This window comes from Podarcis tiliguerta (assembly GCF_965153285.1).
Source record: "Podarcis tiliguerta genome assembly, chromosome: 3".
Classification (NCBI taxonomy): domain Eukaryota; kingdom Metazoa; phylum Chordata; class Lepidosauria; order Squamata; family Lacertidae; genus Podarcis; species Podarcis tiliguerta.
Genome location: NC_139536.1, coordinates 83,038,053 through 83,063,629, shown reverse-complemented (window position 1 = coordinate 83,063,629; position 25,577 = coordinate 83,038,053). Strand labels below are relative to the sequence as shown.

Sequence of the window (25,577 nt, the reverse complement as noted above, 5' to 3'; positions counted from 1 at the left end):
TAGTTCTCCTCTCTTCGTTTTATCCTCACAACAACTCTGTGAGGTAGGGTTAGGGTTAGACAGAGAGTCAGTGACTGGCCCAAGGTTATCCAGTGAGCTTCATGGCTGAGTAGGCATTTGAACCCTGTTTTATTGTTTTAAGGTGTTTAATGTTTTCAAAAAATTATTCATTGCTGCTAACCCAAGAATAGTACCTCGGGTTAAGAACTTTGCTTCAGGATGAGAACAGAAATCGTGCTCCAGCGGCAGCAGAGGCCCCATTAGCTAAAGTGGTGCTTCAGGTTAAGAACAGTTTCAGGTTAAGAACGGACCTCCGGAACAAATTAAGTACTTAACCCGAGGTACCACTGTATATATATATAAAAATATGAACCTAGAAGTTTACCCCTCCTCCATTAGCTCACTGTAGTCTATACAACTGACTGAATGATGAAACAACTGGATCTCATTCCATCTGCTGAAGCATTGTGTGATCTTTTTATCTAGCTTTCAGTGGCTAGGGTTTACATACCATTTGGAGGTTTGGTTTTTGCATATAAAGCCTTCCAATATTTTTATGCTTTTGGTAAAAAAAATCATTCATCATTTTATAGGTTGTTGGTTTTGTTTTGTTTTTTGTTTTAATCTGGTTACATGCCTTAAGGTTTCATGGTAGAACAATTTAAAAACACAAATCAAAACAAATGATCAATTTTTGCAATACATTTCCTACCATGAGAGGAATACAACTGTGGCATGCAGAGTCTTGTGACCAATACATGATAGCTGGGGAATGTTGATCTTCCTACGCACTTCACAGGGGACAATTTTTACTGAGGATCATTGATATATCATTTCAGTCTCCCCCACACACTGGCCCTCGTGTTTCAACATTGCCCCTGGCCTTTAATGTCGTAAACAGGGAAGATGGTCAAAATGTTAACTCCAGAGCATTTGATTTTACAAAAGGCCAGCAAGTACTTGTGTTTCCCATGCTGTATCATCTTGCTAGTCAAATGTCACCATATTTGTCAATAAAGAAGGATACGTGTTATAATAACCGTGGTCCTGAACTGTGCTCTTAATTACAGGGATGCATTGCATACTTTGTTTGATGAAGCCAGCTTAATAAAATTTTATTCTGTTCGAATCGGAGCAGAGGGCATAACTCTTGGAATAAATTGAAATAAATTACTGTAAATGCACATTCAGGGTTTGAAGTGAGCATAAGCATTTTAAAAAAAATATAAGTAGGCTTAAAAAAAAATTGTTCAGAAACTTCCAACATCTACATTTCTTTAAAAGATTTTGCTGATTTCAGTTTTGTAAAATAAAATACAGTTGTCTTGTGGATCTCATAGCAACAATAAACTTTGTAGCAATATAACTGTGTAGGTATTTGTGGATTAATTTTACTGAATGGCCATCCAGTATATCCAGCCAAATATATGGGTCTCATACTTGGCAAATTGCTTAAGTTTGGGGGGAGATGTGTTGGATATTATCTAAACCAGGCATAGGCAAACTCGGCCCTCCAGATGTTTTGGGACAACTCCCATGATCCCTAGCTAACAGGACCAGTGGTCAGGGATGATGGGAATTGTAGTCTCAAAACATCTGGAGGGCTGAGTTTGCCAATCTAAAGTTTAGCAATCTAAAGGATTGTTAAATCACACCCCAGGTGACCCTCCTCTCACTGGATCAGCAAGCAGAGGTGCTCATAATGACTGTATATTTCCATTTGAAATTTCTACCTCATGAGAATGAAAAGAGGGCTACCCTAGAGGGCTGAAAAGGGCAGAACAACAGCAGGCTTCATGCAGGCGCAGTCTCCTATTGCTTGGAGAAAGCCCTAGGAATGAGGGGACTTAAATAGCTGTTGGGAGGTGGGGACTTTCAGTCTTGGAACTGATTTTATAGGGTAAGATTTACTGGGGATGGGCTGCTGTGCTCATTAGGCCTGACACTCAGCCAAGCCTGTGAAGATTGTGTTTTTGCTAAAAAAGAGTTACCTCCAACTTTGATCTGTGATTTACTACCAGCTCTCTCTATGACAGTGCCTGAGAACTGTAATCAAATGTACTCATGTATCACACTGCGATTCTGTACCTGTGACTTGTATTTCTCTTTAATTCTCTCTCTCTCTCTCTAGGGTCTTAAGGGGCCTCCTGGGGCACCGGGCTTCCAGGTAAAATACAAAATGGGGAATTTAGGTGAATGCTATTTATGCCTTTATCGTCCAGCTATTTCTTGATGACCCAACTTGTTTCCACCTCAGGGCTCAAGAGGACCTCCTGGATTACCAGGTACTCCAGGAACACCAGGGATCGATGTAAGTACTAACTTTGCAAATGCTGCAATGGCAATTTGTATCCCTTGTCAAAGCCAAGAATGTAAAATACAGTACTTTTAATATATCTGTCCATAGGGTATTCCAGGACGTGATGGAAAGCCAGGACTCCCAGGACCTCCAGGTGACCCAGTATGTATATAAACCAAGGCTCTAATACAAATGCACTTAAGGGTGAATATTGCAAATTTACCTAAAGAGCTGCAAGCATATGAAAGTTTAGGCTTATGTGTTGAATTAATTATAAATAGATTCACAGTTTCAATCACTTTGGATTTTGTTTGATTAGATGTGGGGAACCTTTGGCCCTCCAGATGTTGCTGAATTACAACTCCAGTCAGCCCCAGCAAGCATGGCCAGGGGTAATGGAACATGTAGTTCAAAAAGTATATAGTGCAGCAGTGTGGGAGTTGTAGTTCAGCAATGTCTGGAAGACGAAAGGTTGCCCACACCTGAGTCCGATGAACACTTGTACTGTTGTTGCCTGTTAAAAACAGTTACTGTGCTTGCATTTGAAAGGTCTAAATTATCTTAAAAGGAATACGAGTTCACATGGCCCTCATAATGACCTTCCTAGTTGTCTCTTTTGCAGGACTTTTAATTGTACTACATATGGAACTACAATGCCTCTGATGGTGGAGGGAAAGTCAACAATGAGTTTTACGCTTTCCTGATGCAATCCAATTCTAGGCTAGATCTGCTATTGGCTGTACTTTGAGCTTTAAATATTGCACTTGGGAATTTTGAATTTACAGTTGCAATTTATTTAATTTATTTGCACCTTAGACTTTCTTTTTCTTTTTGTAGTATTTCCTGCCAGTATTTCCTATGTCATTCTATTTCTTTGGAGAGCTGCATCACCCTCCTTTATTATTAAATATGGACAATGCATATAGTCATGTAAGATGCTTTGCAAGGGTGCTCTATTCCCTCCCTGATCTGTTTGTTTGTTTTCAGGTTGCTCTTCCTCTTCTTGGAGATATGGGTGCTTTATTGAAGGTAATTGCATCTTCTGGTTCCCTGCTCTCTGCCGATAGTTGGCAAAACCACAGAGGCAATCAGTTTTGCAGTATCGGTGCTAATCTACTCTTACCTATAGAACCTAATTTTTATGTTTCTGCTCTGCTCTTTTGGTTTACCACCTGATGTAAAAATCAGAAACCCTTAGCATATCTGGAATGGACCACCGGTATTCATTCTTAAACTGAAGGAGATCACAGTGCTGACAAGGCAAACTGTTTTCCATGTTGAAATCCAGCATATATATTTTTATTGCATTTATATCTCGCCTTTTCCTCAAGGTGGTATATACATGATAATCCCTCTCCTCATTTAATCCCCACAACAACCATGTGAGGTAGGCTAGGCTGAGAGGGGAAAAGGAGAGTGGCAGTCTTACTTGGCAGGGATGGCCATGGAGTTAAAAGTTACGGTTGCCTTTGTGACAAGATGCATTGCTACTTTTCTAAAAATATTGCCCACCATTTTCATCTTCATTAGGGTGATCCTGGTCCAAGAGGTCCCCCAGGAATCCCAGGTAGAGAAGGGCCTAAGGTGAGTTCCTGAAGCAAGAACTCTGTGTAGCTTTCTGGTTAATGAAGATGTTGAGCATGGCTGCTTAATCATATATATTTTTTTACGTTTTATTTCCATGTGCTCTATTTTGCAATATTTCAATTGCAGGTTGCTGTTGTTTTAAAAAAATAAATAATAATGAGCAGTTGTTTGGCTGTACTTGTTTGCCGAACAGTAATTAAAGTGCCCTCGGCACACACAAAACTGGAGCTGCCTGGCTAAGGGGCAATGATAAGACAATTCACTAACACCATGTCCCATTGAACTGGAAGTATCTAAAGGACTCAAGCCAAAAGGAGGAAGCTTCCATCAATTATACAGTTGCAGCTGACTTGTATTGAACAGGACTTACTTATGTTTGTAGAATAAGTCTTATAGAAGGATATTGGCCATTGGAATGGGCTTTGCCAGATGATATAGCATAGCACTTTGTTAAGTGGCATGTGGAAACACTAGGTGAATTCTGCTTTCGGGTGATTACAGAAAAGCAATGCCTCAGCAGCACTAAAGAATTCTAATATTGCAGTAGCATACATTAAAAAGGTAAAGGGCCCCTGACAGTTAAGTCCAGTCGTGAACGACTCTGGGGTTGCGGCGCTCATTTCGCTTTACTGGCTGAGGGAGCCGATGTTTGTCTGCAGACAGTTTTTCTGGGTCATGTGGCCAGCATGCCTAAGCCGCTTCTGGCGAAACCAGAGCAGCACACAGAAATGCCGTTTACCTTCCCACTGGAGCGATACCTATTTACTTGCACTTTGACATGTTTTCGAACTGCTAGGTTGGCAGGAGCTGGGACCAAGCAATGGGAGCTCACCCTGTTGCGGGGATTCGAACCGCCGACCTTCTGATCGGCAAACCCTAGGCTCAGTGGTTTAGACCACAGTGCCACCCATGTCCCAGTAGCATACATACTCATGCTAATTATAGTCTCATTAGCATATATCCAGGCTCCAGAGTTTGACTCCATAACTATGTGAAGTTGGACAGTCTTAAACCTTTTCATTCTGTCTGAATGGATATTCCATAATTGTTGTTTTATTGGGTGGTATTAGAGATGCATGCAATTCTTTTCCAGGGGGCACTCAAGGGTACGCAATACCGGCGCTTCTTTTTGTCGTTGTTTGAAAGTGCGGCACTTACCATGAAGTTGTTACAGTGAGTACCAGCACCTCTCTTTTTTGGGTTAAAAAGTGCGACACCACTGTAAAAACTTCATGGTACCAGCAGCACCTTTTTCTAGAAAAGAAGCACTGGATGCAGGAATAACAATGTATGAAACTATCATACCTGTGTAAATAATTTTACAAGCTCATCTGCTTCATTCATCCATGTAAATATTTTGACTTCTTGTTACTCTGTTTTTCAGTACTAACAGCACAGTCTTATGGAAGTGTACTCAAAAGTAAGTCTTACTGAGTTCAATGAGACTTACTTCTCGGTCAGACTATATATCAGGCTTACATCTACAGCTAAATTTCTCAGTGAACTCAGGTCATGCTGATACCAGGACCAGGGCATGCAATATCATCTCAGCCTTGTTCCTTTTTTTCCAAATGCCTTGAGGGGGGTTCGTTGGATAAGGTTGCTTTTATAACCAGACCCTGCAATGACATCCAGCTCTTTGTTTCTAGGGAAACAAAGGTGAACGTGGATTTCCTGGGCTGCCTGGAGAAAAAGGTGATGAGGTAAAAACTCCTTCTGTTGCAATCGTAATTGTGTTTCCATTACTCGGATGTGAAGAGCCCTGCTAAGGTGTCCAATACCCATGGGCACCAATCCATTGAAGGGGCTTCTGAGAATGCACCTGGTTAGCACCTCCCCCTGGACGCCAACACTTGCCCCAGCAATGACCACCACCAATGCAGTTGATGTCAGTATGGATCCCTCTGTGAAGCTATGAATCACGGTTATTCAGGGTTTGCACTGTTGGCCTATTGTGTACAATGTCTATGGTGAGCACTGCAGAAATTGACAGGGCAAGAGGGTGGGAACCAGAAGAGGCCCCTATGTGTTTTGTGGTGGCCACTACCTGCTACTGTTTTGCGAAGGTTAGGCAGGGATGTGATTTCATTTAATTTGGTTGGAGTCAGAGCATAGGGCTTGTAGATTTTATTAAATATCCTCATCTTTTGCCTCTGTCATTTGAGCATAGGTGGCGTTGCTCAAATACGAGTTTCTGTGCTGCTCATTGAATACATGAACATCAACTGGTGGTGTTTAGCCAATTAGCTGGATGCATTTGGATATGAGAAACAGATTTCCTTATACTGCTGCATGTATAAATATGACCTTGGTACTATTAATATAGATTTAAAGGCAGATTTGACAATGGCTCTGTGTTTTAAGGACAAATAGACCAGCTACAGAAAGGAACACAGCTTTGTTATGATGTGTTTGTTGGATCCTTTCTGCTCAGCAAATGCAGCAGGTAATTCCAGAGACCTGACTTCAAGCAACTCTTTAACAATACCTTACTGCTGAGAACCAAGAGGCAACTGAGAAAGTAATAACAAAAAAGGCCAGTTTATAATTGGCATTTAGTCTTTTAAGAGACTCCAGAGCAAGTTCATTCTGGGCAAAACTTTTTATTGGTTCAGTGGGGTGCCATATGGATTCGTTCAGTTACTAAGCAAGAGTCCTACTGCTGTGCAGTTCATCAGCTCCTTAGGCGATCCGGCGCTTTTCAGTGGCTCTTACATTTTAGCAGTAGCTCTAGGTTAGTGCACTGTAAGTGGGTAAATTAATGCTACTTTCAGGAGATTACACTGCCAACAGTGATTTCATTAGTGGGTCTGAAAGGTACAAAGTTTCAGGAGCGACAAAGTGGGGTTGTACTTCAAGCCAATGTTGTAATGTATTGGGTTTCACAGAACTTTGGACAAACTTCACTGTCAGTTTCTTTTTAACAGGTGAGAGATGTCTTAAAATGTAACATCTATTGTAGTCTGTCTCTGAACATATTTTTGCCTTATTTCTCTTTCTTTCTCTTAGCCTTTTGTTCTTGATTTGGGGCTTATTCTCATCTAGGATAATAAAATATGTCCTTTTTACATTAGAGCAATTGGTATGGCTTGCACTAGTTTTTATGCTTTGTTGTTGCTGAAACAGAATGTTAGCCGGTGTGCCAAAATCTGGTGGCGCACACATAGCTTCTGCTTTTCTTTTTACTGTCATGCACAAACGCAGCATGTGGGAACCATGTACAAGCTCCAGACAAATGCTGCTCAGCCAGTGGTCAGGGGTGATGAGATTTGTAACCTGGGAACATTTGGAGGTCCACAGGTTCCCCATCCCTGTCGTAGACATGCAAAGTATGAGTACATATACTGTATAGGCAAAGGTTGCTTTACAACAAAGTAGTTTTGTTAGTGAAAGGATTTCCATTTGCACAACAGAACTTCGCCTCCCTTTCTTCTATCCCCACACTCTTCCCAAATCTGCTCCCTAGGTGGTGTGTTAGGAGAGGAAAAAGAGGGGAGGTTCCATTGCACAAACATAAGTTCATAGAAAGGAATCGAAGAATCGAAGAGTTGGAAGGTACCAAGAGGGTCATCTGGTCCTACCCCCTGCAATACAGGAATCTTGCCCACAGCCATCCCTGGGTGGGTCCGAACTACCAACCACCTGGTTAACAACCAGACTTCATTGGATACTGCTCCTAAAAAGCATCCTGCAGAAATAATCCATCCTGCATACAGGGCATAATTGCATTGCACGCTTAAATTGATTTCACTATTTATTTGCAAGAATCTCTATACCACAACTTGGGGGGGGGGGGGAACTATCGTGGTGAACAGGATAAAAGGAACAATAACATTGCACTGTGTTGATATGTGGTTAATATATACCACATGAAACGTCCAGCCTTCCCCCAAAGAATCTTGTGAATTGTTGTTTGAGTACAGCCATACCTTGGATCCTGAACGCCTTGGTACTCGGATGTTTTGGCTCCCAAATGCCGCAACCCGGAAGTGAGTGTTCTGGTTTGTGAATGTTCTTTGGAACCCAAATGTCCGACAGGACTTCTGCAGTTTCCGATTGGCTGCAGGAGCTTCCTGCAGCCAATCAGAAGCTACACTTTGGTTTTTGAATGCTTAGGAAGTCGAACGGACTTCCAGAACAGATTCCATTCAGTTTACAAGGTACAACTGTATTCTCTGTTGCAGATCCTCAACCGCACCTCATAGAACTAAAATTCCAAAGGTTTTCTCGGAAGAGGGAAACACTGTCAAACTAGTCTGTCTGTCTTGACATTTCCTATTGTTTGCGAGGCAAAGTGTAAAAGTTGTATGGAACAATTTAGTTATCAGCTTCTGTGATGAAGCCAAATGTGTAGCTGTTTAAATCCATGCTAATAAATGTGCCATACTAGTAGATAGTCAAGTAAATCACTTTGAGAGCCCCATGTGCGGCTATAAAATAGGATATAAGTATTCTTAAATAAATAAATTTCCAAAACATAAAACAGATCCCTGTTCACTGAGTCAAAGAGAAATAGATACTAGGTGATTACATGTTGTGCCCCAGATCCATACTTTATTACTTTCTTCTTTATTAAAAAAGCACTAATGTCAAAAGAAATCAATACTCTAGTTACATACCTTAGGTAACAGAGAGATATTTCAACTATCAGCCATTATTGGCGGGTGGGGAAGCTGTCGATATCCAAAAAAGGAAAAACAACAACAACAATCTATGCAAATGTAAGACTAATCAAATGTATTTATTGTGTGACTTAATGAATAAATAAGCATTTAAAAGAAGAGCTTTCAAAATGAAAACAATTAAATGAGAAATGGAGAGGAGACTTGTGATGCGGTGGCACGACCCTTGTATTTTGCATAAAAAGAAAGCTCTCCCTACTATACAGATTTAGACTGTAATCAGAAACACACTTGCCTGGGAGGACATCCCAGTGAAAGCAATGGGGTTTGAGCAGACATGTGCAGGATAGCACTGTTAACTATTCCAAGTAATCCCAGTGAATTAAATAGAATATGCTGTTTAACAACAAGAATGCCATTTGCAAGGATGTACATATTTTAGAAAAAAAGGTCAGTGGTTCCATATTTTCACAAATATAGAAATATGTATGTGTATCATTTTTTATTTTTATTCATTTCAGGGTCTTCAAGGTATTCCAGGACTTCCTGGTTTAGCAGGGCCTTCTGGACCTTCAGTAAGTCTGTGTGCCATCCTTATCAATGAACTCATTGAGCACAGCATTGCTGCACCTGTTGATCAGGCTTTAACAGGGAGGGGTTGTTCTAAATTCAGTGAAAAGACATTTGCAGATGACCTGTTTATTGAGCATCCATCCTGATTTGTTTGCACAAACCTTGTGGGGGAGAATAGGCCACATGGGCTATTTATTGAGTTCCAATGCACTTTCCTCATCTCAAAATGTCTGGGGGGTTGCAGGAGGTGAGGGGTGGACAGCTTGGCTGCACAACTTTAGTTGTGCAACCCGAATACCACCTAAAAGTAACTACAGTCAGTGTAGCAAGACTGTTGTGTAGCAAGAGTGCTTGGTGGAAGAACCCAGGGCCAGTATTTCTTAGTTATATAAACCAGAGCTGGGCTAAAAGCTTTAGAGAGCTTGTTAATCCAATTTAAACTCTCATACTCCAAAGCAGATAAAGAGATCTTCATGTGAAAGCAGACTTCCATGCATATCATTTGCTGGATTAGAAGCACAGACATAAACTGGATACACATCAGAACACTGGTATCCTCTGCCTGCACTACGTTGTTTCCAAATTGGCTGTGCATTCAAATGTGCATTTCCCTTCCTAGTCTGGGACAACTAGATATGCATAAATACCATTTTTATGCATGACCTCCACTAAATTAAGACATTTGTTTGCGCAGAGTGCCTTAGAGGACAGGTCACCTTATGTGAGTTTCTAGTCCCATAGACATAGTCGATAAATGATATTCAGGCTGATTTTTGTTGCTATTCCTCCCCCAGCCTGCTTCTTTTTCTGATTAAGGCCACAATTTTGTCTTCAGTAGACCTAATGGGTTTTGCACAACAGTAGCCCATAAAACAATGCTGTCCTGAAAACTCACATGTTAAAACTTAACATTATGTTGTGAAGAATCCCTGTTCTTTTCATTGATCCTCCCCACCCCCATTATATTTATTGTAAATATATGGACTGAATATGTGAAATAAGTCAAATGATGTATGGGCCTGTTTCAAATGCAATAAGAAACTGTGGTTTGTTGTGAGCATGAGTGATTCCTGCGATATCTCCTGCTCTTCCTCCTCCTCCTCTTCTGTCCTTCGTTCATGAGGGATAGAGATTAGAAGCTTTGGCATGTTGTGTTGTCCAAATATGTTGAGCTGTGCTCAATTCAATCCATTGTTCTTATGTCAGGAATAGTTTATGGTTGCATCTGTAAGAAGTGTTCGACTGCAACAACCATCTAAATATGAACTTTCTCCATCTCTCTGCCTCTCTCTTTTGCTCTTGAATGGGTGAGAAGAGGAAGGCAAAGACATAAGAGAGTTGCAGTTATCCAGATTGGGCCTCAGTAGCTTGTGATGCACTATGCTACTTAGGTAATGCGGATCACCAAGGGCTTGCTAAACCTCCTATATAGGCTTCCTGTTTCAGACAATAAAGATAGGGCTGTCAGTCACTTGGCAGGCTACAATTCATAGCTGATGGGCCCCATTTAGCTTGGTGAGTCATGCATTATACAGGCAGGTTGTAATTGTTATCACTTTCCTTCATTGAGTTGTATTCAAACCAGCACAATGATGCTTGAGTAAGATGAATTCCCAGAGCTTCTCCCTAGTGCAGTTTCCAGTATGCATCAAAAAACCTTAAAAGCACTGAAGGGGAGCCTGAGATGTGGGATGGGAGGCTGCAGCGGGGTGGGGGAAATTGGATAGAGGCAGATTTCATGAGTGGTATGCCTTGATCCACAGGATGGATTTCAGATGCTGCTCTGCTGTTGGACGAGAAATACTCCCTTTGCATGAGCACCATTGCATTTCAGCTGCACTGGATACAACCCCCTGTTCTTAATTTAGCAACTGTAATGAACAACGTTTCAACATTGGAGTTGTCATTCGAGCATCAGCAGTGGTTTCAGAAAGGATCAATATCAAATGGTTGTAGATAGCTTACTGCAGGGCAGAGGGTGTAATCAGAAGCATAGCTTTCACCCACTATATATATTTTTATAGTAAGCTTCACCCACCAGAGGCTCATCAGCAGGATATAGCAATTTATCAGAAGTATAATCTTGGACAAAGAAAAGTGAATCCATTTAAAATGACCTTCAAAAAGTACAACTTGCAGAATATCTGACTAAAACAGTATTTTAACACACCCACACCCATATATATATGTATGTGGGAGACTCATTTTATGAATCCCTGCCTATTGAGATCAAGCAGTCGCCTTCGTTGGACTCTTTTTGGCACCTGCTGAAAACATTCTTGTTTAGAAATTTGAGCTCATTTAAACCTGTTTTAGTATTTAAACTTTTGTATGTTGTGAATTTTCATTGATTCTGTTGTTTTATCTTTTTGTCAATGGATTTGAGGTATTTTACAATCAAGCAGTGTATACATTTTATGAAATAAATGAATGTAATAAAAAGTAAATAAATGTTTTTCAGGGGGCTGTCGGAAGACCTGGACACCCAGGCTCACCTGGGACAAAAGGTGAAAAGGTACGTTATCCCTTTACATATTATATTTACATTCCCCAAACCATTTTGTTGTTAGCTGACTGAACTTCTTTTTTCTCGTAGGCTGTTTAATGAAAACAATATCAGTACAGTCTTTAATTTTGTTTAGATTGAAATTTTTTGAAATGCCAAGAGCGAAGGTTTCAGTAAGACATATCAGTCACATTGTACATAAATATATATTGTATTCTGATTTCATCTAGTTAAAGGCACAGATTTAGCCAGGTAGTGATTTGAGTTTGGCTGCATATTCACTTAGGGAGGAAATCAACACCAAGCCCCCCCCCCTTTTAGGGTTCTAAAACACAGGTGGGCTTACAAGAATCTTAGCGTTCTCTGCGGATTTCAGCATCAACAGCACCCCTGGGACCTCCCACAGCCCATCTGCGGTTCTCATCTTTGTGTTAAGGAATTGAAGTTCAAGGCAACAGAAAACTGAGCTGCACAACGGAATGCTTATCCACAGCAATGTGTTCTATATTATAGATAAATCAACATCAGTGCTACTTGCTGCAGAAAAACAGCAGCAACAATGGACCGCCTGTTTTTCTTCGATATGCTCCAAAGACAATTTTGTCAGCATGAATTGATGGTGGTTATTTTTTTATATAAAATAAAATAAAATATTATCTTCAACAGGGTATTCTCATCCTTCCCCAGTCTTATTACTCTTTATAATAAGCTGTCAGCTAAATTCTGTGTTCTGCTAAGGAGCAGTCATAGATAGTACCTTGTAGCCTTCACTAAGGGTTGTTATTGTGAACTCTGTCCCTGATGAAATTATGGAAGGAAAGGAATGGAAGGCATTTTATGTCCTTTAGCTGTGGTGACTCACATTGCATATATAGGTACCAGGCATTCTGATTTATATGCAAACTTGAATTTTAAGTACAAGGGAACTAACATCTATGTTTGAAAGTACCTTTTTGGGGGGTTACTATTAAATATGGTTGTTGCTTACCTTGCTTTTACATACGTTCAAAAGAGATATTCATGGTGGGTTTTTTTATTGCACTTTAGGGAAACGAGGGTATTCCTGGAAAACCTGGACCTCCCGGACCACCCGTAAGTGAAATATATGATACTGTCAATAGCTGGGGGTCCTAAGCGTGTTTTTGCAGAAAAATTCTGTACCTCAACTGATTCCTGAGACTTGAAGCAGCGTAACTGATTTATTATGGCCTGAACCTCCATAGGAAAGGCTCTGTTTTCATGTTGATGCACCAGCTAGAATTTTGTGTGTGTGTTTGTGCTTTGTTAGAGATTAGAGTTTGTTATCCTTTCTTTTCTTCACTTTTTCAGGGTGTGCCGTACAATGAAGGAAATGGAATGAGCAGCCTATATAAACTACAGGTATTTTATGGTCCGTGGTCCTAGTATTCTGCAGTTGTAGTCACCTTGCATGGATTCAAACGCAGTGTTTCTCCCACTGTAGGGGGGTGCCAATGTTCCCACATACGCTGGTCCACCTGGGGCGCCTGTAAGTATTGCATTACTATAGTCTTTGATATGAATATAGTGTCTCAGTGATGACCTATGCGTATCTCCTCAGAAATAAGTCCCGCTGAATTCAACAGGACTTGCTCCCATGTAGGTGTGCACAAGATCGAAGCCTGAAACTACATTTCAGAAGTTGCACACAAATGCTTCTTTCTTTCAAACAACAAGCCTGATATAAGGAAATGGGGATAATTCATTTTACTAGTATAGACATGGTTTTCTTTATGATGTCCCTTTGTATTTTGGAGCAGCAGGGTCAGCTGAAATGCCCTTCCAGGTATTCTCAGGTTTCCATCTGGTCAATGCCTAAGGTGGAGACTGCCTGTGGACCTTGTGTCCCAGCGTGGAAGAAAGGAAAGATAGAAACGTAATACAATAAATAAATAAATAATATATTTTGCGAACACGTTTCTTTGTCTTTCAGGGCCCAAAAGGTGACACCGGAGCAGTGGTATGTAACTGGTTTAAATGTATCTTAAATATCTGATAGGATGGGTGTTCACTAATTCCCACCCCCCAGCCTAATTTCAAATTCATTTTCTAATTCAGAAGAAAAAAATTATTAGTATTTATTAGAACTCTGCTACCTATTTCCTTTTGGTACAGCGAGGCTTAAATTTGTTTACAGAATGAAACAATACTTACTATTTTTAATTACCACTTGTTGAGAGGTATTATGTGAGGAAATTGAATAGAGCTGGGGACTGGTGGATACATGGTCCTCTTTATTGTGGTGTTTTTTGTTTGGTTTGTTTCGCTTTTTTTAACCTAATGCTACTTAACCTTGTTGCAACTCAGGTTAGATTTTACATCTGTAACTTGGAACCATAGCAACGTTAAGTATACACCCCACAACTTCTATCTAGTAACATTGGTGATTTAAGAATGTAGCACTGCTTATTTGGTAGAAATAAGAAATAAGAAGGATGTCTGATTCACAGACAGGGGTACTTACCTAAAACAGAGTTTTCCATTCCCAGTGAAAGGTCAACAGGTTCTTCCCTAGTTACTCCGGCTGCAGGGTTCAGCTAAGGTTCTCATTCAAGTTTCCCTTTGTTTGGGAGTTTTCAACACCTGTACTTTCGAGCTTGGCAAGTATGCGAACCTCCCAAAAGGTTGCTGCCTGCCTTCGACAACCATACTTTTTACTGAGGGATATGCTCACAGGGTTCTTAAAATAAGTGTGTTATCCATTTTCCCAGCTGGCAGCACATACCCTCAGAGGCTTAGCACTCACTGAGGTGGTAAACAAGCATTTTTCAGGCTGCAGGGGAGGGCTTTCATAAATGAATATTCCATACAAAAAAAGAAGAAGAAGGCTAGAGCCCTTTTCCTTGACAGGAAATTATTTGTATGGAAAAACATTTACTCCTTGGAGCCTCTACCTGTAGTAGTACTGGCCAAACACTGATTTGCAGCCTCTGTGAGAAGTAGCTTTCTGTCACTGGATCAAAATCAGGTTTAAGAGCTGACCTTGATGAAGCATACTCATCAAATGATTCATCCATCCCTGACTAGGACTTTTAATCAAAACTGAAATGTTTATTCAGAAAATAAGCACAATCTGAATCTGGGAGCAATTTTTATTCTCAAGTCATTAGAACACTCAATAGGGTAAAAATTGCCACCTCCAAGTAAACAGCGTGGTTAGCAGCTTGTGAAATACTCTGAAATTGGATGCTTAACTTTATTTACTGAGGATGTAGAACTTTTCAGCAATAATCTTCTTCTTTACAAGGGAGAACCGGGTCCAATGGGACTGCCAGGATTAGAGGGACTTCCTGGAGAAAAGGTAGGATTTCAGTAATTAAACCTGACCTGTTTCTTTTCACTACGTGTTTTCATGCATTCGTGATTGACACTGATCGCTGTTGAGAAGAAAGGGTAAGTAAAGGCCACAGAGCTAGGTGTCCTTGAGCTTTTGTTTTAATTAAATCAAATTTAATAGTCTCCAGACACAAAAAGCATAACATCCTTGAGCTTTAGATTATGGTTTGCGTGTGTGTTTCGTTTGTATTTCCATGGGGGGGAAATCAGAGGCTACAATCTGTCTCAGTTCATATGTAAGTCTAAGCCAAACAATCAGCTTATGGTTTATCTGGACTCTGGAGCAAGTCAACTACAAGTCTGTTTTTGGATGACAAATGAAGCCAACCCATGGCTTAACCCTGCATAGATTGATTGGCAGCAGGATGGCCAAAGTGAGATGAGAGTACAGTGACCACATTCTCCTCTCTGGGAATCCACATGTTCACGTGTTCATGCTAAGCTGTGGTTTGGCTTTGTGTTACATGCAAACTGGGTGAGTATTTACTGGGATTATTTGGCCTAGTACTCTTGAAACTCATTATGCCTTCTTGCCTCCCATAGTCTCTCATGTACCTGATCAGGTATATGGCCTTGAAATCAGATCATTATTTTATTTTAATTTTTAATTTCTTAGGGAGACCGCGGACCAGCAGGTCCTCCAGGAGTTCCAGGAGTACCTGTAAGTATAGTCCTAAAGATGCTGTCTTAATATTGAGAGAAATAATGTTAATTGTACATGGAATAGGTGGTAACGTTTGCTAGAAAGTGGCATGTATGAATTGGCGCAAACAGAGGCCTCCATTGTTGGGAAAATAATGACTGCATTTGCATGTTTAATAAGCCAGGATATGCACAAACTGTGTGCACACACACACACAGTCCCTGTGCTTACACTTTACTTATCTTTTTGCACAAGTGGTGAAACAAGGCCACACTTGACCGTGCCTCCCAGTTACATGTGAATCAGGAATTATGATTAATGATTTGCAAACAAGCCAAATTCTGAAGGCCACTTTATGGCATTTCACCTCAACAAATAGAGTGCAACTGCTTTCCCATTAACATTCGCTCCCCAAGTCACTCCCCCTTCCTCACTGTAAAGCTCCATGTGTGTTTGGAATCCTGGTTGGAAGAAAGTGGTGTGCTGGAAAATTTGGTGAAAAGATACAGTAAATGGAGAAAGGGTTAAGCATTGTGATCACCCAACACTTCCACTTCAAATCCCACTCTCAAAGCTCCAAAGTAACTATCAGCCTTTCATTACATGTATCTGTGTATAGCATATAATTAGGCACTTTAGGATATTAACATTCTGTGACCTTTATCCTTTCCCTTGATCCATTTCCTTCCTAAGAGCCCTTCTTTCTTTGTTACTCCTCTCTGCCATTGTTCCTCAAGTTCCTGCCTCCATCACCTGCCTCCATCACCACTTTTCATTCTCACATCAATTAAACCTCAGCCCTTCTCTATGTCACAAGTCATACCAGTGTAGGGGAGCAAATCACTGGCAGCTGGGTGGTAACACACCCAGTTTTGTGCTTAATTATATTTGTCCCAGGGGTGACCTTCATAAACCAGCGATTGAAAAACACACGATATAAGCTGCTTCCTGAAATATTAGAATTTGAGAGAAATCCATTTTAGGGTATGGGCTAATTCTTTCTTAGAAGCCAGGCCCTGTCCAGTTTTGAAAGGTACTGTAACCTGAGAGTTGGTGTGGTGGCGGTGGCTGGTTGGTTTTTAGATTTTGTAAAATGGCATCCTCCCCGACATTTCGTAAGGCGAAAATGTGCACATGTGAGGTCATAGTGTTGCAAGTTTCTCTGACACTGCAAGCAGCTGCCAGCGAAGTGGAGGGTCAAATAACTGATTGTGGCATTACAGTGGTACCTCGGGTTACATACGCTTCAGGTTACATACGCTTCAGGTTACAGACTCTGCTAACCCAAAAATAGTGCTTCAGGTTAAGAACTTTGCTTCAGGATGAGAACAGAAATCGTTCTCCGGCTGCGCGGCAGCAGCAAGAGGAGGCTCCATTAGCTAAAGTGGTGCTTCAGGTTAAGAACAGTTACAGGTTAAGTACGGACCTCCGGAACGAATTAAGTACTTAACCCGAGGTACCACTGTACAATTACCATAGGAGATGTTTTGGAGAAGCGAGAAGCATAAGACGCAGAGCTGTGGTTTTTAGCAGTGGCCGCACAGTGGCTACAATGTATAGTTGCAACCTAAGTCTCTAGAACTGGGGTAGGGAACCAAGGGCTGCATTCCCTTTGGGGCAAACATTCAGGGGCCACTTGCCAGTGGTAGCCAGGGTCATGGGCTAAAGTGGGTGGAGCAATATATTACTTATGTTTATAGGCTGCATTCTAGACATATAAAAACCAGAGGTTTCTACGCTGACACCATCTCTATATCCTGAATCCAGTCAAGGACACATTCCAGACAGGCAAAATATATTGCAGAGAGTGCAGAGTCAGGCAAAAGCACTTGAGTAAGGTGTGTGTGACTGAATAGAGGTGCTTCATTTGGCCCCCAGGCTTCAGGTGCCCCACCCCTCCTCTAGAAATTCTTTTCGAAACCCTCAAAAAGCTTTGGTGTAGATAAAAGTAAATCCATTGACGTTTTGATTTGCGTGTTCATGGTCCAATGGGAAAGAAATACATGATTTGTTATTTAAACAAAGAAACAAAAAAACCTTGCAGTCTCTGTTGAAAAAAGAGCCATTGAAGCTTTAGGATAATGAAGTAATTTTATGCAGATTAACTTATTACTCTTGGAAGAGCTCCCATGTAGTTCAGGAATTGCTTTTTAATTATGAAAGTGTATCATGGTTTTTTTAAAAAAGGCAGCCAGTAGTTTATACAATTTTCATTAAGTGCTTTTGTGAACCCATTCAGTTTACTGTCTAGGGAAGAACAAAAGATACTAAATAGTTTAATTTTGGCAACCTGTCTAAAATAGTTAAATATCCTGAAAAAATAAGGTAATTTATCTACTCTGGCTAAGATTAAATTTATACACTGCCTCAGACATTAAAGATCAGTAGTGAAGCAGACCCTTCGGTTAACCACAAATGTTCATTCCTTATGGGTTTCCCAGTGGATATGTCCAAGGTCTTGCTCTATAGTAGAAATATTGTTAAGCATTCTGACAAGGATGCTCACATCAACCTTGTTATGCTTTTTAATAATCAAGTCCCATTAATACAAATATAGGTGCTACCCATTTGCACTTGACAACTTCCCCGTCTTGTTTCTTGTTGACTTCCGCCATGCAGATCACCTCACTAACTCCAGTGTCTTCTGCCTTTGGCATGTGACCAGACTTACTTCTCCAATTGGCATGTCCTCTCTCTCTCTCTGCTTTCTCTAAGAACTGCATTGTTTTGGAAATCTCTCTATTGTAGAATTCCTCTGCTCAAATCATCACCTGGTTGCTTTCAACATCTGCGTCTTGTTGCTTCTGTGGCCTCTCAGGCTGCTGAACACCTTTGGAGTAAACTCCCCATACATTGACAGCTGTCAAGGAGAAAGGGTCCTACTTAGTTTTCTCTCTGAATTAGTAACCTTTCATGGAGGTACAGTGGTACCTCAAGTTAAGAACATAATTCATTCCGGAGGTCCGTTCTTAACCTGAAACTGTTCTTAACCTGAAGCAGCACTTTAGCTAATGGGGCCTCCTGCTGCCACCGCGCCGCCGGAGCATGATTTCTGTTTTCATCCTGAAGCAAAGTTCTTAACCCGAGGTACTATTTCTGGGTTAGCGGAGTCTGTAACCTGAAGCGTATGTAACTTGAAGCGTATGTAACCCGAGGTACCACTGTATAAAGTAGGAAATAGTAACAATCTTACAGTGTAGCAGCTGTTCTCAGCCGGAGTGATGAGACATCCAATATGCTGGATATATCAAGCACAAGACTTGGGGCCCTAGGTGGTTCCTCCTTTCCCTGCCCACATAGGACAGCACTTTCTCTTCTGCTTTTCTTCTTCAATGTTCTTTTGTTCTTATTCTCTCTTTATTCCTTCTTGAATTAGCACAACACTTTTTCTCGTGTCGCATTTCCCCCCCTCTTCCTCAAAAATAAAATGACATTCAAGTCCCTGAGAGGACCAGTGACATCATAATGCTTCATTATGATGTGAAATGTCACCAGCACCTGCTGTCAGTATGTAGTCCTTTCCTTAAGTACCACTGATCTGAATTCTTCATTTTTCTCCTTTCACCCAAGTAGACGCTTTCAGGGTGGGAGGCTGTATTTGCCATCTGTCTCGAGCTTTGTCAGAACTCACAGGGTTGGCCCAAACATCTATCATGTGTTTCCCATGGTTGCTGGTAGATATAACTTGGCATATTGGGTATCTTATTCACCTAAGCTGGTAAGAACATTCGCAGTGAATAGCCAATGTTCCTTTTCATATTCTTAATAATCTTATTTTTCTTAATTTCCACAGGGAAAGCATGGTGCTCCAGGACCACCAGGGATCCCTGGTGAACCAGTAAGTGCACGTATCTTTGAGTGCTTCCTTGCAGTACACTGGCATGCTTGTTTTCTTCAGTTGTCAGAAATGTGTTATTCTTTTGTTACCTTTAGGGTGAAAGGGGCCCTGTTGGAGATATTGGCTTTCCTGGACCAGAAGGGCCAGCTGGAATACCAGTAAGTAATTCAGCATACTACATACTAGTACAGAATTTCCCAAATTTGGGTCTCCAGCTGTTTTTGAACTACAGTTCCCATCATTCCTGACCATTGGTTCTGCTAGCTAGGTATGATGGGAGTTGTATTCCAAAACCACCATTTTCCTTTCAGTGTGTCTCCATCCCCGTGTTATTCAAACTTCTTCCATTGTTTAAAACAGCCACTTTTTTCTTTTCAGTGTTTCTCCCTTCTCACTGTACTCAAACTTTTTCTCCCTCTTCTATTCCTCAACTGCCTCATGTGTGAGAGACAAAGAATGTGGAGCCCTCAATATGGCATAGTTTAACCTAAGACGTTGTTTAACTGCCATTTTGCTTTATTCAGACTTCTGCTGTTGTTTTAATCAACCACATTCCCCCCTCATTATCTCTCCCTTCTCACTCACATGCCAGTCATATACAAGATATGTATAGCTTATAAGAGACCAAAAGTATTTTGTAATAGAAAGATCATTATTATTTTTCCTAGGGCATAAATGGAAAGGATGGATTACCTGGCCCTCAGGTAGGAAAGCCATGGTTTGTTCAATCTGGGTTCTATGCAAATTGTAATTCTTCTGCTTTGGGCCACAGTGGAATATCAGTATCTAAACTCTAATAGCTAGAGGCTTGCATTCTTAAGGCTGTCTTCCCTTTTCCAGGGTTTATTGGGTAAGCCTGGTGACAGAGGCCCCAAAGGAGAACGAGTAAGTTATATTTTTACATAGAGGTTTGGTTACTTGAATTTCATCAATTTTGTCAAGAACAGGGTGGTGCAGCATTTCAAATATTATCAGCCTCTACTCTCAAATCGTTAGCAGTAACTAGAATTATACTGTGGGTTCTTTGAATGTTAATCATTTGTAAGTATTTTGGACTGTTGATTAATTTGAATGGTTAGATTGCAAAGGTTTTAGCTTTGCTCCCACTCAATATTCTATCATAACCATTTAAACTCTAAATATGAATACCTTGTAGATTCAATTAGTCCAAAATTGTATCACAAGTCATAGGAGTCCTTGAACCTGAAGTCTCAATTATAGTTAGTAGCAAAGATTAAGCCAGTGGAAATCAAACTGATTTAGAGGTCAAATTGATTGGCATAAAGGTTTTCAACCTTTGCCTGTGATACTTAATTTTCTCTCTGCCCTTTTCTCACCACGTCCATAGTTAGCTGCAAAATATGTGCTATAATTTAAATGAGTCAAACATTTTATGAAATCATAATTCAGTACCACTTTTCAGGAGGCAAGTTGTCTTGCTTATTTTCCCCACCCCACTTTATGTTCTTCTAATGTATATTTGCTGTACAGTTTGTGCTTTCGATGCACAGTTGAAGACTATGGAGAGAAAAGAAACATTTGTGGCCTTCATAGGAATCCTTCATTACGGCTGCAATTCTGCACTCAGTGGGACTTACCATACTTCAGAATAGGCATGCATATGATTGCACAGTAAATGTCCAAAAGTATACAGTGGTACCTTGGGTTACATAAGCTTCAGGTTACATACGCTTCAGGTTACACACTCTGCTAACGCAGAAATAGTGCTTCAGGTTAAGAACTTTGCTTCAGGATAAGAACAGAAATTGGGCTCCGGCGGCGTGGCAGCAGCAGGAGGCCCCATTAGCTAAAGTGGTGCTTCAGGTTAAGAACAGTTTCAGGTTAAGAACAGACCTCTGGAACGAATTAAGTACTTAACCCGAGGTACCATTTGCTTTTTCATGTAAAGTATCGCAGCCTGCTATAAGGATCTTTGAGGGTTTTCTTTGCATATCATGTTGCAGTTGAATGTGATAGTTTTCAGCGCTCTTAACTCAGCAGTCAAGGCAAGAAAGGGTCACATAGACAAAGGTGACAAATCGTTGTCTCTGTTTTGCACAGGGGGATCAAGGCATACCCGGAGACAGGGGCCTGCAGGGCGAAAGAGGAAAGCCAGGCCTTCCAGGAGAGAAAGGGTCTGTAGGGCCCATGGGCCCCTCAGGGAGCAAAGGGAATCCCGGATCGCCAGGGCATAAGGGCCCTCCAGGTTCACCAGGTGTCCCAGGCTTACCGGTAAGGTAATTGGCTCTTGAAGAGAAACACATGTTTCTAAGCACAAGTAAATTCAGCTAATTTTATAGTTGTTGCAATCTTCTCCATTAAACTGTAATCTTTACAAATGTTTGTATAGGCGACGACCGTTTTAGGCGCATCCAATTGACACACAATCACTGATGCACAGGTCCTTTTGGACCCGGAAGAGGGAAGAAGGGGGTGGAAGGGAGCAGGGCTCTCTTATGCGTCCTCCGCTGCTGCTCACAGGGGCCAGGAATGGGACCCCCATGCAAAATGGGGCGAGGAACAGAACCTCCCACTGCCTGTACTGTTCCAAAGCTCTTAATGGACACTGAAAAACAAAATTCAAAATTCTGTTTGCCTTATTTTGATTGGACAACACCTATCCTTACTTTTCTTTCCATGTCTTTGCCAGGCTGACTCAGTTTCGTTTGAAGAAATGAAAAAATATATCAGACAAGAGGTCCTTAGAGTTTTTGAAGGTGAGGAAATGACGTATCAGAAAGCATGATGTGAAGAAAATGACTACAGTGGTAATATTTGCTTTCATCTGTGATTTATGTACCCATTGTACATAGCATTCGAAGGGGGGAGAGAATTCAGTTGCACTTATACAAGTAGTTTAAGTGCACAGATTCTGATTAATTCGCACACTGTGTACACTAATGGCCTTTAGATTGCTACAAAATAATTGTTATTATTTCCACCTAAATGAGTAAATGTTTCAATTAGCAGTTCAATGAGGAAAGGCTGTGCCTTTGGTGGTGGTGCATCTGCTTTGCATGCAGAAACTCCCTAGTTTAATCCATGGCCTCTCTAGGTGGGGCTGTGGGAAAATCCCTGCCTGAATGGAACCCCAGAGAGCTGTTGCTGGTCAATCTGGACATAACTGAGCTAGAGGAACCATTGGCCTGACTCTGTAGAAGGCAGCTTCCTATGAATGTCAGACAACAAAGGGCATGAAAGAGCATCATAAGGCACTTAGTAGACCAGACCCCTATGATTGTATTTTACCTCCAGGGGCAAACAGCAGCAGTGAAGAAGACAATACAGAAGGGCAGATTACAAACTCTCTTCCCCAAACACCACTGTACCCAATTGAATTTCTGCCCCAACTCTGTGGCTGTTGCTAATGTCTTTAAACGTAACGTGATGCTAATCATGGATCTTCTTCTTCATGGCTAATTTGTCCCTGCAAAGGCAGATAGCACAGCCCCATATAGTTTATCCAGGGGTAGTCAACATGGTGGCCTCCAAAACTCAACCAACAGGGCCAGTGCTCAGGTATGGCCCAACACAGAGGGCACCATGTTGGCTAATTCTAATCTAGTGCTTTAAATGTTAGCACCAGAATCTTAAATAGAGTGCAGAAACCAGTGCTTTTTTCTGGGGGTATGCAGTACAGGCACCCCCCCTCGAAGAAAAGCACTGGTGGAAACAATGTAATAACCAGTGCAACTTGTTCTCTGTGTCATCATCCCCCATTAATAATTTGGATCATTTGAATTTTGTGAACCACCTTCCAAGTTATCCCAATATAGAACACACATGACTGTAGTAGCCTAGACTGGCTATTACCATGAGCATTGTGCTATGAAGGACTGTTGCCTCCTCTAAGAAATGGTAGCGCTGCAGCAGGAGCCTTAGCCCTAAGCTGGAAAAATACGTCCTTGGCCAAGTGCTGCCATTTGAGCACCCTGGAATAATGACTAAATCCAGAAGCAATCCTAAACTGCAAGTTCAATCTTTTGTGGGCAGCACTGTCCTATCCAGAAACTTGTGCACTTATTCCTGAAACAGGTGGTGCCAAAAAAAAAGACTGCTTCTCTTGTCTGTCTGTTTACTCACATTGAGTTCATTCACTGACCTCTTTAGGATCAGATGGATAAGGAACATAAATGGCCTGGTGTGCATATCTGTATACCTGTGCTGAGTCAGAGTTGGGGAAGGAGAGGGTTCAATCAGCGTCAGGACACAAGGACAGGAGGTGGTGGAAGTTCTGTGATGGGATTTCTCGCCCCCCCCACCCCTTTTTTAAATGACAAACGCATCTGCATAGGTGTCAAACTTGGATCAAACCTTTGGTATTGGGGGAAGTAGGGCGCTTAAACTCTACTCCCTAACCATTTTCCTGGTTCTCTACTCCCTAACCTGGTTCTCTACTCCCTAACCATTTTCCTGGTTCATTTCCTGAAGCTGCTGTTTACCCCACTGCATATATTGTACATAACTGTATGAACAGCACCAACAGTTTGGTTGTTCAGGAAACTGGAATACCGTATTGCTTTTGAAGTTGATGGATGTGTAATAATTTGAAGCTCAGCCACTTTTAAAATATTTGGTAGAATGGAATGGCGATCCCTTGTTTTAAGTGTGCTCATGCATCTAATGTAATTCATGCTTTTTGTTTGGTTTTTTATATATATAACTGAAGAGAGGATGGCTCAGTTTGTATCTCAGCTCAAATTGCCCGCTGCCATGCTTGCTTCCCAAACTCATGGGAAACCAGGTCTTCCAGGAAAAGATGGGCTACCTGGGCCACCCGGAGAACCTGGACCTCCAGGTAGGGCTTCCAAAACAAATGCCTTTCTATGTATTTTATTTAAAAAATATATCTTCAGAGTTGGGTGGACCTATATACATTTAGCTTCCTAATGATTAACTTTTAAATCCATACTACTGTTTTCCAGACTAGACCAATATATTAACACGTAGTAGGTGTGTGTTTTTGTATATTAAAAACTTCTAATCAATGCATAATAATCGTAATAACTTTTAACATTAGGATACTGATTCACACCTTTCCTAAACTTGCAGTACTCAGACCAAACCTAGTAATGTGAGCATCATCTCACAAATCAGTTATTTGAGCTATAGAGTCTGTAGTCCTGTGGCTCCAATCTGTAAAATTTGAAAAATTAACGTATAAGGGGGAAATCTAAAACTTGAACGTTACAATGAATCTTTCTTATTGCAGATCTAATTGTATTCACATTTTCATAATTAGATTTGCAACATATCTAGCATACATTCCTTGTCAGATTGTAAAAGACAGTGTGCATTGATTAACTGGGTGGGGGAAATCTGTGATTTATTTGTATTTGTCCAGCCTCATCCAGATGCCAGTGAATCAGACCTCCTCAGTATGTATCCTTGACACACACCCAATATTGCCAATTTAGACTTACAGGAAGAATAATTAGAACACATGCTGTAAAAATAAAAACAAAAACGGGGGCGGGATAGTAAATAATGAACCATATATGAATATAGGTAGTTCTTAATTATTATCTTTTGTTAGTTTGGTCTGCTCTGGAGTCAGAGCAAGTCAGACTGGAGTGAAGAACATGAAAGCAAAGCTGAAGAAATGTGGAAACGCAAACCCTGTGAGAAGAATAAAGGCTATAGAGGCTGATAAGAGCAAATCCTTGACTGAAGGTTGAAAAGTGCGATGGGCTCAGAATGAGAAGCAGGAGGAAAGGATCGAGGAGAGCCTTACAGGGGGACTTCCAGAGATTTTGTTTTTAACCACAAGTGGTTTGCTCATCATCTAAATATGCAAATTGTTGTAAATGGTCGACTTGAATGTCTCTGCTAAGATTGTTTTCATGAGGGTCACGCACAGTCGGTTGTTTTAAGATGTAACCGAGAAACAAACCAAGCTATAATGTGAAACTCCTTCACGTCGGTGTATTTGCCAAAGTGAAGACTTGGGGAACTACATTTCATGGGGAAAATGTGTGGGGCAGTGTGGTGGTGGTGGGGAGAGATAAAGCTGCTTTTACCACTTTAGTTGTAAGGAGATTATATGGTTGCTGCTTGTATATGACATACCCTCTTGTATGACATATGACACGCCAAGAGCAATATGATTTTTAAAACATCAGAAGGAACCATGCATTTGGAATCGCAAATCATTA

General features: G+C 41.0%; 1 protein-coding gene across 6 annotated transcripts in view; it reads left to right on the top strand.

Moving 5' to 3' along the window:
- Nucleotides 1–25,577, top strand: part of COL19A1 (collagen type XIX alpha 1 chain) — a 178,937-nt gene that overhangs the window by 140,271 nt on the left and 13,089 nt on the right. For 5 of the 6 annotated variants that reach the window (XM_083431524.1, XM_083431520.1, XM_083431522.1 and 2 more), the window contains 21 exons: nucleotides 2,132–2,167; nucleotides 2,258–2,311; nucleotides 2,408–2,461; nucleotides 3,287–3,328; nucleotides 3,830–3,883; nucleotides 5,536–5,589; nucleotides 9,030–9,083; nucleotides 11,543–11,596; nucleotides 12,635–12,679; nucleotides 12,917–12,967; nucleotides 13,050–13,094; nucleotides 13,539–13,565; nucleotides 14,853–14,906; nucleotides 15,558–15,602; nucleotides 19,378–19,422; nucleotides 19,518–19,580; nucleotides 20,091–20,126; nucleotides 20,263–20,307; nucleotides 21,484–21,654; nucleotides 22,073–22,139; nucleotides 24,092–24,220. In XM_083431524.1, coding sequence (XP_083287650.1) covers nucleotides 2,132–2,167; nucleotides 2,258–2,311; nucleotides 2,408–2,461; nucleotides 3,287–3,328; nucleotides 3,830–3,883; nucleotides 5,536–5,589; nucleotides 9,030–9,083; nucleotides 11,543–11,596; nucleotides 12,635–12,679; nucleotides 12,917–12,967; nucleotides 13,050–13,094; nucleotides 13,539–13,565; nucleotides 14,853–14,906; nucleotides 15,558–15,602; nucleotides 19,378–19,422; nucleotides 19,518–19,580; nucleotides 20,091–20,126; nucleotides 20,263–20,307; nucleotides 21,484–21,654; nucleotides 22,073–22,139; nucleotides 24,092–24,220 — 1,225 coding nt within the window. Of the gene's footprint in view, nucleotides 1–2,131; nucleotides 2,168–2,257; nucleotides 2,312–2,407; nucleotides 2,462–3,286; nucleotides 3,329–3,829; nucleotides 3,884–5,535; nucleotides 5,590–9,029; nucleotides 9,084–11,542; nucleotides 11,597–12,634; nucleotides 12,680–12,916; nucleotides 12,968–13,049; nucleotides 13,095–13,538; nucleotides 13,566–14,852; nucleotides 14,907–15,557; nucleotides 15,603–19,377; nucleotides 19,423–19,517; nucleotides 19,581–20,090; nucleotides 20,127–20,262; nucleotides 20,308–21,483; nucleotides 21,655–22,072; nucleotides 22,140–24,091; nucleotides 24,221–24,958; nucleotides 25,325–25,577 lie in introns of those variants that run through there. The other variant, XM_083431525.1, reaches the window with a different exon arrangement.